The sequence below is a fragment of the Gigantopelta aegis genome, chromosome 15, assembly GCF_016097555.1.
Source record: "Gigantopelta aegis isolate Gae_Host chromosome 15, Gae_host_genome, whole genome shotgun sequence".
In the NCBI taxonomy this organism is placed as follows: Eukaryota; Metazoa; Mollusca; class Gastropoda; order Neomphalida; family Peltospiridae; genus Gigantopelta; species Gigantopelta aegis.
In genome coordinates this window covers 14,525,698-14,546,002 of record NC_054713.1, presented here as the reverse complement: position 1 = coordinate 14,546,002, position 20,305 = coordinate 14,525,698, and the positions used below count along the sequence as shown (strand labels likewise).

Genomic DNA, 20,305 nt, shown 5'->3' with positions numbered 1-20,305 from the left:
AATATTATTGTATTGAATCAAGCAATATGTAGTTATTTATTACAAATAAATGTGAAAATATCAAAATATGGCACTTGTAATTGTAATAACATCTTTAATATTTAGTTGAAACAGCTAAGTTTCCCTTTGTGCAGGGAAGCAGTCAACAATCGTTTATACATGTATATTTACCATCCCACATAGAGGATAGTACATACCACACTGCCGTTGTTACACCAATTATTACATAGCACTGACTGGAATGAGAAACAGCCCAGTGGGTCCACTGAACGAGATTGGTACTAGATCGACTGTGTATCAAGCGAGTTCTTTACCTCTGTGCCGAAAAGAAAGACGAAGATGTTATTTAAAAGTTGATTCTGTCTTGTTCGATACTGGGGCGGGATGTAGCCCAGTGGTAATACACTCGCTTGATGCACTGTCAGTCTAGGATCGATCCCCATCGGTGGGCCCATATTGGCTGTTTCTCATTCCAGCCAGTGCTCCACAACTGGTATATCAAAGGCTGTGTTATGTGCTATCCTGTCTGTTGAAAAATGTAGCAGGTTTCCTCTCTAAGACAATATGTCATAATTACCAAATGTTTGACATCCAACAGTCGATGATTAATAAATCAATGTGCTCTAGTGGTGCCGTTAAACAAAAAACAAACGTTTAACTTTTGTTTGATACTGATGTTATTTACCTTAACTGTATTTTTGTTTGTCAGGAGGTTCAAAAGAGATCACAATAACGTTTGCACCAGATCACAGCAGTGAGAATTACTCTGACGGTGTCCGTGTCGACCTATTTAAACAGGTAAAACTTTCAGTAAATCTTTACCGGCCTCGGTGTTGTCGTAGTTAAGCCATCAGAAATAAGGCTGGTAGGTACAGGGTTCGCAGCCCGGTATTGGCTCCCACCCAGAGCGAGTTTTAACGACTCAATGGGTAGGTGTAAGGCCACTACACCCTCTTCTCTCTCACTAACCATTAACCAACTAACAACTAACCCACTGTCCTGGACAGGCAGCTGAGATAGCTGATGTGTGTGCCCAGAACAGCGTGCTTGAATATAAATTGGATATAAGCACGAAAATTAGTTAAAATGAAATGAAGTAAATCTCTCACTTACATCAATTCAAACTGTTATTAGTCCCTACTATAGGTTTTATATCCATCCTTCTGTATATCTGTCTGTCTGTCTGTCCGTCTGTCTATCCATCTGTCCATCTGTCCCACATATAGATTACCAGATGGTTTTTTCACAGTGCCTTGAGATATTGAGATGAAATTTTGTGTATAGCTTTAGATCATGTTCTGTTACAGATCAAGTTTGACTTTTTTGACAGAGTTATGGCCCTTGAACTTACGAGATATGAAAATTTGTTGGGCCTGGTAGTATATAGGGCCTCCACGAGTCCAAAATATTGGGACTCGAGTACTTGAGGGTCAAAGTCGAACCGGACCCAAGGACCCAATCTTCATAAATCAAGGCTAATATTCGCTCCTCGTATTCAGCCTTGATACATGTCGTCAAGATTACTGATATCCACTACTAGCGCCCTCTATTGGAAGAAAATTTGTAACACCGATTATGTCCCTTACACGATGACATCGCTGACCAATCACAGCATCGGTAACATGTGACAATCTTGAAAGCAGTATCAAAAATTAACCGCCGAAACCTTTTTTTTAACATATCGTGACAAACACGACACGTTTCCACGGACGCTGACGCTGCCATCTTTGTTTACAATAACAAGGGAATCTATAAGGAGCGTTCTGATTCGTTGCAATCAGATCTCATCGCATCCAGTGAAATTTAAGCATTTTGTGGCACGATTTCTTGACTACATGTATCAAGGCTGAATACGAGGAACGAATATTAGCCTTGATTTATGAAGATGCAAGTACCCAAGTACCCGATAATAATGAGACTAAGGAATAAATTAAAACAGCAGTATGCATCTTAATTCCACCGCTGATAATGGATGCCAAATCATGCCATTGCATTGCATTCCATACTTTTGTTTTTCTTTCATGTGTCATAGCCCTATAAAGTAACCGGTGGCAAGCATATGGCAAAATGATGTAAAAATATATAATTAAATGAGAGTGCTCTTCCTTGCACGGGTACTCGAGTCCTGTGAAAAGACTCGAGTCTTGCTAGACTCGGCCTGTTCCCGAGTACTTGAGTAGTTGTGGAGACCCTACCTGCTTTAGCAGTACTTTCAGAATACTTGTTTTGTACCAAGAACAAAAAGAAAGAAATACTTTATTTATAGACGCAGTCAACACGTAGATGGTTATATGGTATTGGACGTAGCTACGGACCACACACATAATGAATGGATACCCTCTGTCGCTACTCAAACAGCTACTCTTTTTGATTAGCAGCAAAGGACCTTTTTTGTATGCAACATCCCACAGACAGGATACTACATACCATGGCCTTTGTCATACCATTTGTGGAGCACAGGGCTCAATTTTACAAACCATCGTAAGCCTAGTTTTGCACGTAAACGTAAATCTATGACTATTCCACAATTCTTATTACTATTATAGTTCGACATATATAGGTAAGAGAACACATATTTCATTTTCTTTTATCTTTAAAATAGTCCAGTTTCCGTAATGATGTAATTTTCTGCGTAAAATTGATGCCAAGCACGTGCAAACACATGGCCAATATAACTACTAGTAGCAGACATAAACTTACGATGTTTAGTAAAATGAGCCCCTGACTGAAATGAGAAATATCCCAATAGGCCAAACGAAGGGGAAAAGAATGGTTTGGGGTGTTTTTTTGTTTATTTGTATTGCTAGAATTTAATTAAAGCTCGTCTAAAGTAAATTGTTATAATCATAGGGCATGGTGTTATGGTTTTAAAATGTGTTTGTTTTATTGTCTCTTGCAGCAAGAGAGTCACTGTTTCCAGCTGATCGGCAAAGCGAAGCCGCATATAATGTACATGGAGGGGGGAGAAACCATAGGCCCCGACGTGGAGTCTCTCACCATTCTACCAGTCATCACAGACGAGGAAGAAGGTTTGTAGTACACTGATTACAGGGGCATATTGGGGGGGGGGGAGGGGCTGTCTCTCACCGTTCTACCAGTCATCACAGACGAGGAAGAAGGTTTGTAGTACACTGATTACAGGGGCATATTGGGGGGGGGAGGGGCTGTCTCTCACCGTTCTACCAGTCATCACAGACGAGGAAGAAGGTTTGTAGTACACTGATTACAGGGGCATATTGGGGGGGGGGGGGGGGGGCTGTCTCTCACCGTTCTACCAGTCATCACAGACGAGGAAGAAGGTTTGTAGTACACTGATTACAGGGGCATATTGGGGGGGTGGGGGGCTGTCTCTCACCGTTCTACCAGTCATCACAGACGAGGAAGAAGGTTTGTAGTACACTGATTACAGGGGCATATTGGGGGGGGGGGGGCTGTCTCTCACCGTTCTACCAGTCATCACAGACGAGGAAGAAGGTTTGTAGTACACTGATTACAGGGGCATATTGGGGGGGGGGGGCTGTCTCTCACCGTTCTACCAGTCATCACAGACGAGGAAGAAGGTTTGCAGTACACTGATTACAGGGGCATATTGGGGGGGGGGGGGGACTGTCTCTCACCGTTCTACCAGTCATCACAGACGAGGAAGAAGGTTTGTAGTACACTGATTACAGGGGCATATTGGGGGGGGGGGGGGCTGTCTCTCACCGTTCTACCAGTCATCACAGACGAGGAAGAAGGTTTGTAGTACACTGATTACAGGGGCATACTGGGGGGGGCTGTCTCTCACCGTTCTACCAGTCATCACAGACGAGGGGGGGGGGGGGGCTGTCTCTCACCGTTCTACCAGTCATCACAGACGAGGAAGAAGGTTTGTAGTACACCGATTACAGGGGCATATTGGGGGGGGGGGCTGTCTCACCGTTCTACCAGTCATCACAGACGAGGAAGAAGGTTTGTAGTACACTGATTACAGGGGCATACGGGGGGGGGGGGGGGCTGTCTCTCACCGTTCTACCAGTCATCACAGACGAGGAAGAAGGTTTGTAGTACACTGATTACAGGGGCATATTGGGGGGGGGGGGCTGTCTCTCACCGTTCTACCAGTCATCACAGACGAGGAAGAAGGTTTGTAGTACACTGATTACAGGGGCATACTGGGGGGGGGGGTTGTCTCTCACCGTTCTACCAGTCATCACAGACGAGGAAGAAGGTTTGTAGTACACTGATTACAGGGGCATATTGGGGGGGGAGCGTGTTTCACATATTTGAGTAATATTTGTACAAGTATGGTACAAAAAATTGATAAAAACAAAGGTTTATTATTCATTACAGGGACATACTGGGGGCGGGGGGCGGGGGGTGTATGGGTGTTTCACCTGTTTTGCCAGCCTTCACAGATGATGGTTTGTAATACACAGATTACACAGACATTTGGAGGGGGGGGGGGGACTTTGACGAGGTGGGGCTAGCAGGTTTTACCAGCATTCACAGATAAAGAAAAAAAAAATTGTAGTACACTGATTACAAAGCCATACGAGGTGTGGGGGTTGACTGACCTATTTTATTAGTCTTCACAGGCTGGAGCTTGATTTCTCGTCAGATGTTCAAACATGAGAGGCTTTAAAATGGAACCAAGATCATACAGACGATATGGGGCAGGACGTAGCCCAGTGGTAAAGCGCTCGCTCGATGCGTGGTTAGTCTGGGATCGATCCCCGTCGGTGGGCCCATTGGGCCATTTCTCGTTCCGGCCAGTGCACCACGACTGGTATATCAAAGGCTGTGGTATGTACTACCCTGTCTGTGGGATGGTGCATTAAAAGATCCCTTGCTGCTAATCGAAAAGAGTAGCCAATGAAGTGGCAACAGCGAGTTTCCTCTCTCAGTATCTGTGTGGTCCTTAACCATATGTCAGACGCCATATAACTGTAAAAAAAATGTGTTGAGTGCGTCGTTAAATAAAACATTTCCTTCCTTCATACAGATGACTGATTACAGAATTTCAGGGGAGGGGGGGGGGGGAAGGGGTTTAACACCCAGTCTGACATTTTGTTTGTTCATTTCAGATTTCAAGCCTCCACCGTATACCTTGTTTGTGACACTGTTCAGCGTAGCAAAGGACGACGAGTTTACGACAGCGTCACGCGATGTTTACGTTGTGTGTGTCAGAACAATGGCCGTCAGTCAAAAGAAGGCAAGTTTAAAATAAAGGAGGGGGGGGGGGGGGAATTCCTCATGCCAAATTCACTTTTAAATATTATTTTTTTATATGTTTTTTTTTTTTGGAAGGCCTGTTCCAAACAGTGTATCTCTTAGGTTTTGTGGAATGTAACTCTGTTTAGTTTATTTTTTATGATTTTATTTTGATGTTTTGAATATAATTTTATATTTTGGTTGTGCAGTCAGTGTTTCATTTAATCCTCTTACAATAATATAACTAATAAGTCTTCTGATTGCTCAGTGTTTCATTTAGTTCTCTTACTATAACATATAACTATCAAATTTTCTGATTCCTGTTTCATTTTGCCCTCTTACAATAACTAAATGAATCAGAAGACTTTATTTAATTTTTACTGGCGTCGTGGTTAGGCCATCGGTCTACAGGCTGGTAGGTACTGGGTTCGGATCCCAGTCTAGGCATGGGATTTTTAATCCAGATACTGACTCCAAACCCTGAGTGAGTGCTCCGCAAGGCTCAATGGGTAGGTGTAAACCACTTGCACTGACCAGTGATCCATAACTGGTTCAGCTAAGGCCATGGTTTGTGCTATCCTGCCTGTGGGAAGCGCTAATAAAAGATCGCTTGCTGCTAATCGGAAAGAGTAGCCCATGTAGTGGCGACAGCAGGTTTCCTCTCAAACTCTGTGTGGTCCTTAACCATATGTCTGACGCCATATAACCGTAAAATAAAATGTGTTGTGTGCATCATTAAATAAAACATTTCTTTCTTTCTTTAATTTAGTTGTATGTTCTCTTCTAATAATAGATCAAACAAGTGTTTTCAATATTTCGTGTAATCCTCCCATGGTAATTATGTAACACATAATTCCTCTAATCATGCATGTAAAGTCATTTCGTCTTCTTGCAATAAATGTATCTTTGGACCATACCATTAGTGTTTCCATTCAGGCATTATAGTAACATTATACTTTTTATGTCCCCTAACTAACACATCTTACCCATGCAGTCAACATGTACATGCTTACAATTCTTCTACACTGTATCGTTCCAGCCAGTGCACCACAACTGGTATATCAAAGGCCGTGGTATGTGCTATCCTGTCTGTGGGAAAGTGCATATAAAAGATCCCTGGCTGCATTAGGAAAAACATGTAGGGTTTCCTCTGATGATAAAAAATCAATGTGCTCTAGTGGTGTCGTTAAATAAAACAAACCTTTTTTTTTCCTCTGATGACTACGTGTTAGAATTACCAAATGTTTGACATCCAGTAGCCGATGAATAACTAATCAATGTGCTCTAGTGGTGTTGGTAAACAAAACAAACTTCTTCTTTCCTATGACCATGCACTATTTCATTTTAGTCTTCTTATAATAATGGGGCGGGAGGTAGCCCAGTGGTAAAGCGCTCGCTTGATGAGCGGTCCGTTTGGGATCGATCCCCGTCAGTGAGCCCATTGGGCTATTTCTCGCTCCAGCCAGTGCACCACGACTGGTACATCAAAGGCCATGGTATGTGCTATCCTGTCTATGGGATGGTGCATATAAAAGATCCATTGTTGCTAATCGAAAAGAATAGCCCATGAAGTGGCGACAGCAGGTTTTCTCTCTCAATATCTGTGTGGTCCTTAACCATATGTCTGACACAATATAACCGTAAATAAAATGTGTTGAGTCTTTTCATTCTTTTATTTCATTTTAGTTTTCTTATAATAACATATAGCTAACAAGTCTTGTACACTGTGTCATTGCTGTTGTGTTTCCCTGCAGTAAGCTTGTCCATGTGACTAGCATTTGACCATACTTTTTTATCTCCCCTAACTAACACATCTTACCTCCCTTCTGTTTGTTTATTGTTTTTGCTGTGAATTTCTACAGCATGGGAATCCAGGCGGCAAGAAAAAGGTACGAACTCTGCATTTACGATTCCTTTCTCGGATTCGTCTTTCGTTTTATTTCTTATTATTAGTCTAATGTATCCAGGCGCCGTTTTAGATACGTTAACTTAATGCGAGTTTACATGCCTTTGTTTATTTTATTGTTATTTTTGAGTTTCTCAACTGTTTTTACATCAAGCAGCGTTTTCATTGTGCGATTAGTCACACCGACTTGTCACGTGATTTGTCAACCCTACAAAACTCGGAACGTATAAGACTAAAGTCGTTCCGAGGTAGGTGCTCTTGCAGTACGATTCGATTGCATGTGATAAGTCGATGCGACTAATTGCATAAGGAGAATGTTCCTTTAGCAGTAGTCTTACATTCTTAAATTAGTATTTGGTTAAGACTAATAGAATCTATCACCGTTGTGAGGTATAGATACGGCAATTCCAACCCGAGGACAAAAATGGTGATTGATTCTTTTTCTTGCCCCTGTAATTACAGTAACAAAACATTAATTTTGTAAGCTACGTACGGTTTGTTTATTGTAGAACGATTCGTAAACATTTCACCTACAAACAATGAAACTCATTTAATCATATGCTGAAAAATATATTCCAACTTATGCAATGACATAAAAATGCAACAACTTAACAATAAATATAAAGTTAAAAATATTAAGTTGTTTAAATATTTTTAAAATGTCAATGATACTACGTGAAATGGCTAACAGAATTTTGAAAACCATGAGTTATGACGTCAATCGTCGTAAAACATGAGTTATGACATTACACGTATGTAGAAATCGTCTAGCCCTCAGGTCAGATGTATTTATCTAGCCCTAGGGTCAGACAGCTTTTTCTAGTACTGTGCAAAAGCTGGATAACCCTATCCAGTGGGCAAGAAATGGATTTTCTTACTTAGACTCTTCCAGCCCTTGGCAATTAACCACAAGCAGCAATGCGATAGATGTGGCGTTTTCAGTTTTCATTGGAATTTATTTTGTTGTGGAACTTTCAATTTTCTATGTTACTTTTCTTTCTTACTTATTTATTTTTGTAATACTGACAAATTAAACACATCTCTTACACATTAGACAGAAAACGTCCATGGAAAATGCTGTGGAGACTATATACATGTACATGTAGTTTGCAGTGGCCATTGATCTTAATTTCCAGGGTGCCCTCGATCCACTTGACATTATGACTGTATTTTGAGGTCAACAGCAGGCTGGAAAAGAGAGAGAGAGAGAGAGAGAGAGAGAGAGAGAGAGAGAGAGAGAGAGAGAGAGAGAGAGAGAGAGAGAGAGAGAGAGAGAGAGAGAGAGAGAGAGAGAGAGACACACACACAGAGGGAGAGAGAGAGAGGGGGGGGAGAGAGAGAGACAGACAGACATTGACTTACAGACTGATAGACAGACAGACGGATGGATGGACGGATGGACAGACAGACAGAAGGACAGACAGAAGGACAGACAGACAGACAGACATTGACTGACATTGACTGAATGGCCATTGACTAGATTTAGCACTTCTTGAATAGGAGAGACAGGGTATAGCTCAGTGTTGTCTCAAGTTGTTTTTCACTCCCAACCAGTGTCCCATGACAAAAGCTAGAAATTGAGAAGCATTTCTAGACCACAAGTCTTGATGTGAATTCTATATTTGTATTTTTAATTATTGCTGTTTGCTCTTTGTCAGTTTTGGGTCTTACTTTTAAATAACAAGTTACGTTATGAAAGAATTGCCATATGCAGGCTCAAAATTTCCGTCAGTGGAAAGCAAATTCTTAAGTTTGAGTCCTGTAACAGATGTTTTATGCAAAACCACGAAGTGTATTATACTTGCCTAAGTTGTTATACATATGACCTTTTACGAACAGCTCTTCTATACAGTCGCTGTTTCCCAGCCTTTATATACAGTGTCATGGAACTACATGTAACCACACTTGTAATATTTACTATATAGAGGATACCCCCCCCCCCCCCCCCCCCCCCCCCCCCCCCGAGAGTCTTATGATATCATAATTTATCAGCACGAGTTGATAAAAGTATGAAATCCGAGGCTTGCCAAGGATTTTTATACTTCTATCAACGAGTGCTGATAAATTATGGTATCACAAGAGACGAGGGGTGTATTCATTTTATCATCCATTATCATTCTTTTCATTTGCGACAATGTCAGGAATGCGGATTGAATGTCACTATATTTGGCAGCAGTAGACTCGTTAACTAGCAGTGGCGTGACGTCACTATTCATAGGTTTAGCACTGAAAGGTACACAGTAACGTAACAAAATAATGTCTTGTGATTAAAACTTGACCAGTCAAGATTATAAGAAGTGATATCTCCTAGGAGAATATCGCAGGAGATATTGCAAATTATAGTGCCAGCGATGTACCCTACAAAAGCTTTCAATGGATGATAAATTTGTATATTCAACATTTTGCTTGTCTTTGTAAAATACAGTATACGGTATAGTTAACAAGTCTTATAATTCTAACTAGTATGTGGTCTAGGCTTTATATTTAAGACCATGTAACTAACAAATAAAATGTTTTATGCGGTCAGTATTTTCCAATCGCTTTATACAACTCTTTATACAACTCTTTATACAACTACAGGGGCGGGGTTTAGCTCAGTCGGTTGAGTGCTCGCTTGAGGTGCTTGCGTCGCAGGATTGAACCACCTCGGTGGATCCATTCGGCTGATTGTTTTTTCTCGTTGCAACCAGTGCACCACAACTGGTCAAAGGCCATGGTATGTGCTTTCCTGTGTGTTGGAAAATGCATATAAAAGATCCTGTGCTGCATTAGGAAAAATGTAGCGGGTTTCCTCTGATAACTGTGTCAGAATTACCATATGTTTGACATCCACTAGCTGATGATTAATTCATCAGTGTGCTCTAGTAGTGTCGTTAAACAAAACAAAATTAACTTTATCCAATTACATGTACATGTATGTAGTCTTTTTACATATACCACATAGTCACTATTTTCCTAGTCTTTATACAATGCCACTTAACTAACAAGTCTTCTAATAATATTATGTAGTCATTGACTTTATACAATTCCATATAACTAACAAGTTTTCAAACTATTTAGCAGATGTTTTCTTAAGCTGTATCCTAACTAGATGCTTGCGACGTGAGTGATTAAAAAAACAAAAAAACATTGATTTCAACTGCTGCATCCTAACATGCTTGTAGGCCTACAGCGCCACAGATCTCTTTAGTTGAGCGTGTGACACAATACCGATAGGAACTGTTTCTATTTTCCTCGCACGACACGAGCGACAAACATATATTAACCAATCAAACAACTTTTACTTGGCGGTTTCAACTGTTCATAACAATTTCAAAATGAAGACTGTCGTTATGGTCACATCTGGTTAGGATATAAATATTATCGTGTCACTCGCATCGCACCTGTCCGGTTAGGATATAGCTTAAGGCTTCATACAATGTAATGTAGCTAACAAGTCTTATATTTAGTCAGTATTTTCCTAGTCTTTATACAATATTATGTAACTAACAAACAAATTCTGTGTATTTTTATGCTGGGGTATCATTAAACAATCATTCATTTATTCATTCATTCATCCATCCATTCATTCATTCATCAATCCATTCATTCATCGATTTATTCATCCATTCATTCATTTCATCCATTCATTCATTCTTTCATTCAATCATTCATTCATTCATTATTTCATCCATTCATTAATTCATCGATCCATTACTTCATCCATTCATTCATTCTTTCTATCAATTTTCTTGACTGTAAATGTTCTTTTCCAACTTGCATGTTATGTTTGCTGTCTTACCCCACTAGGATCGTGGAAGAAAGGTACGACATGAACTGTTTTCGCTTGTTGTTTCTTTTTCGCCATGTTACCGTAACTAAAAACATTCGCTAAATTAATCAGAACATTTTTTATTCTTTATTATTGGAAGACACTTTACTGGAATGGGTAAGGGTAAATTTAAAGGATTTTTTTTTAAACTTTAGGGTATTACCGTAAAATACAATTAATGGCCATGAAAATGCAGGGGTTGTTCACCCCAAAAAAGTGCTCAGTTCACTGGTTAAATGGAAATTTGAAGGAATTTTTCTTGATAGACTAGGGCAAAATACAATGTATATAATTAATGACCATAAAAATGCAGTTTTCCACTCCAAAAAGTGCTCAGTTCACTGGTTAAATGGAAATTTGAAGGAATTTTTCTTGATAGACTAGGGCAAAATACAATGTATATAATTAATGACCATAAAAATGCAGTTTTCCACTCCAAAAAGTGCTCAGTTCACTGGTTAAATGGAAATTTGAATTGATTTTTCTCGAAAAAACTAGGGTAAAATACAATGTATATAATTAATGGCCATGAAAAATAATTAATGGCCATGGAAATGCAGTTTTTCACCCCAAAAAGTGCTCAGTTCACTGGTTTAATGGAGAGGGTAGTGGCACCCCACCCATCTCCCAAGCATTGCACCCCCACCCTACCTCCATTTCATATGAGTATGTTTTTATTTCATGTGCAGTTTGTCTTGATGAAATGTGTTATTAGTTTTAGTGTGTGAAAGATGAAAATCATGTTATGAAGCACATGCCCCATGTGAACTTGATCTTTCTAAAATGTTCTGTTTTCATCTAGTAAAAGGTCTGGCTCCATGCTTATAAAAACATATTTAAAGTCAAGACTAAAGGCTTTTGATAAACAAATAAAGCCTGCATGATATTTGGATAAAGTCTTTATATGGGCTTTTAATGTTTTATTAGCATGGGCCCAGGTCTGATTCTGTTGTTGTTGTTGTTTGGTTACTTTCTCTTCAGTTTGATTTGGTTCAGTTTAGTTCAGTTCATTTTAGATGGGGGGGGGGGGGGGGGGGGGGGTGTTTCAGTGTGTACATGTATGTATCAATTTGTTTTTTTTCCAGTTTGTTTCTTGATACATTTTGTTCATTCATTTGCTTGTTTTTTCATTAATTCATTCATTCATTCATTCATTCATTCATTCATTCATTCATTCATTCATCCATCCATCCATCCATCGATAATTCAGTAATGGTGTTTCACATCTAGTATATCAAAGGCTGTGGTATGTGCTATCCTGCCTGTGAGAGAGTGCTGGCAGGATAGAAGTTTGTAAAATGGTATTATAAGTAAATATGTCTTTTCTATGAATGATTGACATACATACTCTCTTACACCCCACCCCCACCTAAAGGCATTCATAAAATTTTTAATTATATTTTGTTTGTCATGAGTATTTTATTGACATTAAATATATCTATATTTTATTCTAGTATTAACCCCTAAATGCATGAACGGGGGGGGGGGGGGGGGGGGGGGGGGGGGGACATACGTGTAGCTCAGTAGTACAGCTCTTGCCTGATGTGCAATCAATCTAGGATCGATCCCCATCTGTGGACCCACTGGGCTATTTCTCATTCCTGCCAGTGCTCCACAACTGGTGTAAGAAGGCTATCCTGTACTATCCTGTCTGTGGGATGGTGCATATAAAAGATCCCTTGCTGCTAATTGAAAAAAGTAGTCCATGAAATGGCGACAGCGGGTTTCCTCTCTCAATATATGTATGGTCCTTAACCATATGTCTGACGCCATATAGACATAAACAAAATGTGCTGAGTGCGTCGTTAAATAAAACATTTCCATCCTTCTCACAAACTGTTGATAATGATTAACAGCCAAATTACACAATTATACAGGTAGGACAGTTTTATGTTTAGGTGGGATCAGTTCCAACACTTTAGCTGGACCTAATAAAATATGTTAAATCTGCTTAGTTAATATTTTTCAGACCTCGCCATGAAAAAATAAATTGAGGGGAGTGATTTATTGCACCTATAACTTATATATTGATACATATACATTCACATGCAAAGGAGATGTAACGAAATAATCTCCTAGAACTAAGGAGAGTGATGGGAGAGCAAGAGTGGTAATTTCCCTTAAACAGCAACGTCAGATGTTTTGTAGCTGAATCATAATTATCTGTTTTTCCTTTTTTCTCAATACCATTATAATAATAATTATGTTTTTCTCTCTCGTTTGTTTCAGAATGGAGAGTATCAGTTTGAGAATCTACAGCCACTGATCAACAAGGGCTTTAATTTTGAACCACAGAGGGTAAGAACACACACACACGCTAATGTGTGGATGGAAAACAAACGGCTCATTAGTAACAAATTATTTAAAAAAAAACTAATTAAAATATAGTTAAGAAAAATATGAAAATATAACATCGAATATATATATATGTTATATGATTTAACTGTTGCCACTCACCAGGCCAGATGTTGCAAGACTCACCAGGTTTTTAAACAGATGTTTAAGTCTTACAAGTGTTTTAAACACAACATAATTTTGTTGTAAAACTCAACAGATATTGTAAGACTGACCATGTGTTTTTAAGTACAACAGGTGTTCTAAGATTCACTAGGTGAAGTGGTGTCTTAACATGTTGGTCACCCAAATTATTTATGCGACATGTAGTTCACCTTGTATTTTGTTATTCAATCTCTGTAACATTGTGTTTCAATGATTTTGTTATTCAAGCTCTGTAACATTGTGTTTCAACGATTTTGTCATTCAATCTCTGTAACATTGTGTTTCAACGATTTTGTTATTCAAGCTCTGTAACATTGTGTTTTAACGATTTTGTCATTCAATCTCGGTAACATTGTGTTTCAACGATTTTGTTATTCAAGCTCTGTAACATTGTGTTTTAACGATTTTGTCATTCAATCTCGGTAACATTGTGTTTCAACGATTTTGTTATTCAAGCTCTGTAACATTGTGTTTCAACGATTTTGTTAATTCAAGCTCTGCAACATTGTGTTTCAATGATTTCATTCTCAAATAATCTGAGAATACACAGTCACCTATAAATGTAATGTCAACATAATTTTGTTCATTAATTTTGTTCTATAAATGTGATGTCTGTTGTATGACATAATTTTGTTAAGACCGGCCTCGGTGGCGTCGTGGTTAGGCCATCGGTCTACAGGCTGGTAGGTACTGGGTTCGGATCCCAGTCGAGGCATGGGATTTTTAATCCAGATACCGACTCCAAACCCTGAGTGAGTGCTCCGCAAGGCTCAGTGGGTAAACCAATTGCACTGACCAGTGATCCATAACCGGTTCAACAAAGGCCATGGTTTGTGCTATCCTGCCTGTGGGAAGCGCAAATAAAAGATCCCTTGTTGCTAATCGGAAAGAGTAGCCCATGTAGTGGTGACAGCGGGTTTCCTGTGTGGTCCTTAACCATATGTCTGATGCCATATAACCGTAAATAAAATGTGTTGAGTGTGTCGTTAAATAAAACATTTCTTTCTTTCTTTCTAATTTTGTTAATTCATTTTCTTCTATAAATGTGATGTCTGTTATATGACATAATTTGGTTCATTAATTTCTTGCAGGCGATGGTGGAGGCAGGTTCCAAGAAGCCAGTGACCATCACATGGACTCCACCAGCCGGACACAATGTAAGTGAAATAACTTCTGTACTAATAGAGTCTGTCTATTACTGTCTATTACTGCTGCTGTTGTTTTCTTGTGCAGATATATTTTATATTTATATTCAGAATGGATTGCGGTTCATTATCCATATATGACCTATAATGTTCGGGTATTATTTTTTTCAATAATTGTGTGGTGTCAACAAGCTGGCTTCAAATGATGTTTGGTTAGCTGTTCACTCCAGCTCAAACTTCTATCCATCTACATTAGAGCTGTAATGATATGGCGATACATTAATGTTTTAATAATTTTTGGTGAAAAAAGTTAAAGCGAAAATTTACGAACTTACGAATATGCACAATAGAGCAACGAAAGCGTAATTTCAATGATCAGTTGCTGAAATTCCCCAGCATTTGAGGCGACAGTAAAACAGCTCGTGTCATGTGTTAAATTTTAAGGTTATCGTATTTCATAAACTTGAACTGAACAGTTTAATTATCGATGATTGATATGAAAAGTTAGGCCGAGTATCGTGACCCAAGTATCGGGATACGTATTGTATCGCAACCTCACGTATCGTTACAGCTCTAATCTGCCTATTTCATTATAATTACAAGATTAGACCTGCTATTGTTCTTTGAGTGAAAACAATTCTGAATGAATGATGTCACTAGAAAACCCTGAATGTTATCCAATGATAAAATGCAGAAAGTGATATCATATTGATCAGAAAAAGAAATAGTGTAAACAAAATTATGGATTAGGATGAAAAATGAAACAAACCAATTTATGTCCATTTCAAACTATATTTCTTGTGTCATTTGTGATAAAAAAAAAAAAATTCCCTCTCTTTTTTTAGTGTATAATAATCCAAAATGTAGTACAGTGAAACCCCTCTAAACCAGACTCCCTCGGGACCAAGAGAAATGTCCAGTTTTAAGAGGTATCCGGTTTACAGAGGTAAAGTTCTGTACTAATTTAAAAAAAAAAGACTGAACAATTTCTGTTTTGGGGGGGAATTCCGGTTTACAGAGGGTCCGGTCTTGAGAGACTTTCACTGTATACTAAAATTCTGGTTTAAGAGGTATCCTCTTTAGAGAGGTTAAGTTTTGTACTAATTTTTAAAAAAGGACCATGAAAAACGTCCGGTTTTGGGGGAATTCCAGTTTATAGAGGGTCCAGTTTTGAGAGGTTTCACTGTATATTAAAATTGTCTGACTGATAAATTTCCCCAAAGTGAATTACGATTTTTATGTTAATTTTAATGTCTTTTTTTTTTCCCCCAGCCAACTGAGGTTGTCGAGAGCAGTGTATACGTCACTTTGAAAGGAGACGTCAATGAACAGTATCGCATCATACTGCGAGCCATGGTCGTATCGGAATAGCCCGTATCGCCCTCCCAGTGGTCGGGTATCATCCGTATTGTCCTTCAGAGTTGTATCAAACTTACTGCTGGTATCTGTCAGTGATAGAAATAAACAGAATATTTCACACGTCCACCGGACAAATACATCTTGGAATCTATTTGTCCGACAATATTTTCAGTTGTCCAAATAAATGGTTTGTTTTATTCAAGGACACTGCTCAAAATGAAACTTCATTGAACATTTTCACTTGTCAACTGGACACCCACCAAGGTACATTTTGTTTGTCCAAGCAGATTTTCGCTGGTCAGGACAAACGGACAAGAGCTTATTTCGTATACTGCCTGTGAGACTACATAAATTTGAATACAGCTATTCAATTCAGTGATGTTGGACTGATTTAAAAAGAAACATTTAAACAGAAAGATATCTGGATAGATGGAAAAAGAAGCAAACAGAAGAAATGTTCCGAATGAGATGTTTATAAGAGGCCGTTCAGTTATTGACATTTTTACAAGTGTATACACCCTACTCTTTTTCATTTTTTTTTTTTTTTACTCTTTTTTTTTTTTTTTTACCCTCCTTCCCACTCCTAAAAGCATATATTAAATATGTTGATATATACTGAGCTACAAAAGAAACATGACTATTTGTATTATATATTTTATATTTATTATATATAAAGCATTAAAATGTTCACAAAACATTGATAATGTTAATAGCCATTTCCCCACCCCTCAGTGTATTTGTTATAAAAACTTACGTTTGCTTTCTTTAACATTGCCACTAGAGCACATTGACTTACTAATAATCGGCTATTGGATGTAGTCTTAGAGAGGAAACCCACTACATTTTCCCATTAGTAGCAAGGGATCTTTTCTATACTCCCATCCCACAGACAGGATAGCAGTGTATTTGTATGCTGGTAGAAATGTTGATAATTGTAAATAGGCCCTTATTGATGCTGTTTAAAGAAAGGTGAGAAAGGCCAGTGTTGTTACATGTAGTTTAAACCAGATCAATGTTGGACTGACATGTTGTGCTGGTGGGGTAGGTCTCTACAAATTACCAGGATTAGGCCTATAGTAAACTGAATGTATCTATTGGGGGGGGGGGAGGAGTCCGTAGAGTCAGGGTTAGCTCTGGGTGAGTAGAACATTTTGCCAAATTATCTGTTAAATCTTTAAAAATAGCAGAAATACTGTTATTTAAAAAAAAAGAAAATCAATTATTACATAAAATTATTTTGCCAAATTAAAATGAATTCGCCAATTGTTATTATAATTCACAAATTGGCAAATTTGGCAATGCCAGAACTGCATGTGTAGCCCTGATAGTACCGTAAAATCCTTTATTTTTGTGGTCTCAGGAGATTATGTACATCCCATTACAAAGTGTGTATGGTGGGATGGGAGTTCACCGACAGAATAAATATACTTCCCAACATTTACCAGTGTTATAAAGTAAAGCCTGTTGATTCATAGTTGGAAAATGAATTCAAGTTGGTTTAAAACATAAAGGGCTGGATTTATGAAGCCTGTATAAGGATTGTAAATACACATAGTTACATGTGTGTAAGACTAAAACAAGCCTTGTAATTTTCGGCCCTATTTCAATAAAGTTACCTTTATCACAGAATTTAAGACAATTAAAATAAATTATTTATTTTCTTTTAATTACAAGTCTTAAATATTCTGTGTGATAAAATTAATTTTTAATTTTATCCAATATACTTTTCAGTGAAGTGTTGGAGAGGTTTGTGATGAAATGTACAAAAGATATTGGGGGGAAAAAAGGGGGTTTAAAGGATGTACTTTATGGATGGACCCTGAGATCAATTTGGTCTGGTTTAACTTTGTGGATCAGATAAAGGTTTCTGTTGGAAACAAAAAACTTTTGTGGTCATTTTATAATGCAGAGATTTCTGTCAGTTTTTCAATTATATTTTGAAAAATATTCAAACTTGCTGCCCCTAGTTATTAGCCTGTTAAAAATATTTTTGCATATTTCAGCTTTCTTGCTGTTAACTTGCATATCTCCTTCCTGGTGTACATAGTAGCTAAAAATTAATTTTATGCTAAACCAGAAAAAGAAGTGTACCTCAAAAACTAGGGCCAGCAGCTTTAAATATATATACTAGTATTTTTTTCAAATTTTTCCGTCCAGTTTTCAATTGCTATAAAATTTTGATTATACATTAATTTATTTTGAAATTAACTTATTCATGGATACATTTTATGTTATTGTTTTGCTTTTTTGTTGTTTAATGATTAATTTGGCCTTCATTTGAGGTAAAACAATGCAACATTCCATTTCTTTTTTCATTGATGGTCTATAGTAAAGGTCTACGAAGACTGAGTCTGGTAACCCATTACTAAAGTATGAAAGTCTTGTGTTTTAGTAAAATAAATATTGGTATCCTCAGAAACATTTACCATTGAAAAGGTATTAAAACAAAAGATTTTTAAAAAATACAAAAAGTGAAGTATTGTCCTCCATAGAAACTATACTGTGATACATTTGTACTATTGTTATTTTATATTTAATAATTATGTGTGTTTATTATTTAAACTATAATATACATTTTGTGTTGTTAAAACCTTAAAAAAACAAAATACTACAGTATTCCTATATCTTTTGTGTTATTTTTTGTGACAAATTAATCGTCTCGTCTTACGGTTAGTTGCTGGATAATTAACATGACCCTCTTTAGTTTACTACCATTGTTAACAAACTTAAAAACAGTTTGTTTTCTTTAATGACACCACTAGAAACCATTGATTTATTAAATCATCGGCTATTGGATATAAAACATTTGATAATTTGACATTTAGTCAGAGAGGAAACCCACTACATTGTCATTAGTAGCAGGGGAATTTTATATGCACCATCCCAAAGACAGGATAGCACATACCACAGCCTTTGACATACCAGTTTCGGTGCACTGGCTGGAACGAGAAATAGCTCAATGGACCCACTGACTGGGATTGATCCTAGACCAACCGTGCATCAAGGCGAGCACTATACCACTGGGCTACATCCTGATCCCACCATTGTTAAGAGTTTATTTTGTTTAACACTACCACTAGTGCACATTGATTTATTAACCATCGGCTATTGGATATCAAATAAACCATCGGCTATTGGATATCAAATAAACCATCGGCGATTGGATATCAAATAAACCATCGGCTATTGGATATCAAACATTCGATAATTCTGATAGAGGAATCCCAGTAAATGTTTTCATGCATACCTTTCCCATACACAGGCATAGTACTGACAAAAAATGGTTTTCAAGGAAACATTGTGCCAGGGGTTCACGGGGCCGCATAGGCCCCCTGCCAGTCATGGGGAAGAGCCCCTTGTGGGGGTCAGGAGGCAGCGTCGAAAAATATATCTTTTTACACTGTAGGCTCCTGACAATATAGCGCGCCGTGCATAGATGACAATAACTGCGCATGCACGGAAGCTATCACACACTTCCTCTTCCTGTCATAGCCTGGTGGTAGCAGCGAAGTAAATCATAACATACTGCCCACCATATTAACATAAATTTAAAAAAAAGATCATTTTCCCAGGTGAATCACACATGGTCAGTCCTGGTTTTGTGCAGCAACAATATCTGAACTGGGTGATGTCAACCTAAATCTGGAAATAATCTTTTATTTTTGGAGGCACCCCCTATTTTGCCATTTCACGGCTGCTAGGTATGTACAAATCGCTCATGGAAAGTGAGATCTCATTCAACACAATTGTGCACCATAAATGTAGGTGCAATTCCTGTTAAAGATCCAGTTTCTTACCTATTTTCAAACTCGTAAACTATCTTATTCAAATATGGGGTGTATTTTAAAAGTACCATCTTCGTGGGCAACACGACACTGATTGGTCAATTTACTTCTCTGCAACCTGGTGCACTGACGCCACACTCATTAATGCATAGAGAACAGAACAAGCAATATATTTTTTTTATTTTCAAGCAATATATTTTTCTCCCATTTTTTTTTTTTTTGTTGCTTTTCGCAGAATTCCACGGAGAAGTACATTGCCTGTATACAGGATAGCACATACCATGTGGAGCTCTTGACCCAAGAACTGAGTGTTCTAGACTACCAACTCGGCTAAATCTCACTCAGCTGTTGTGCAAGATATTTCCTACTAACACAGCCCTTCACTAAAATAACATACACTGAACCCCCTCTAAACACCCCTTTGGCTAAAAGTAAAAAGTCTGGTTTAAAGGGGTGTCCAGTTTAGAGGGGTTATGTTCTGTACTGATATTCGAAAAAGGACTCGCCCTGTCCATTGCCAAATTAGCCAATTGCTCATTTTTATATAAAGTGGCTACAACATTCTGTATTTGGCTACTAAAGTTTTCTTTAAATTTGTCACATTTGA

The 20,305-nt window shown here is 38.1% G+C and overlaps 1 protein-coding gene across 3 annotated transcripts in view; it reads left to right on the top strand.

The window, feature by feature from the left end:
• The window catches only part of LOC121390198 (cilia- and flagella-associated protein 74-like), a 69,434-nt gene extending 50,905 nt beyond the window's left edge, over positions 1-18,529 (top strand). Inside the window, exons 38-45 of one of the 3 annotated variants that reach the window (XM_041521959.1) lie at positions 710-798; positions 2,900-3,029; positions 5,067-5,194; positions 7,056-7,082; positions 10,889-10,903; positions 13,140-13,208; positions 14,501-14,566; positions 15,827-18,529. In XM_041521959.1, the coding sequence (XP_041377893.1) occupies positions 710-798; positions 2,900-3,029; positions 5,067-5,194; positions 7,056-7,082; positions 10,889-10,903; positions 13,140-13,208; positions 14,501-14,566; positions 15,827-15,925 (623 nt within the window). In that variant the 3' untranslated portion in view covers positions 15,926-18,529. The remainder of the gene's footprint in view (positions 1-709; positions 799-2,899; positions 3,030-5,066; positions 5,195-7,055; positions 7,083-10,888; positions 10,904-13,139; positions 13,209-14,500; positions 14,567-15,826) is intronic. The other 2 variants (XM_041521961.1, XM_041521962.1) reach the window with 2 other exon arrangements.
• The last annotated feature ends 1,776 nt before the right edge of the window (positions 18,530-20,305 follow it).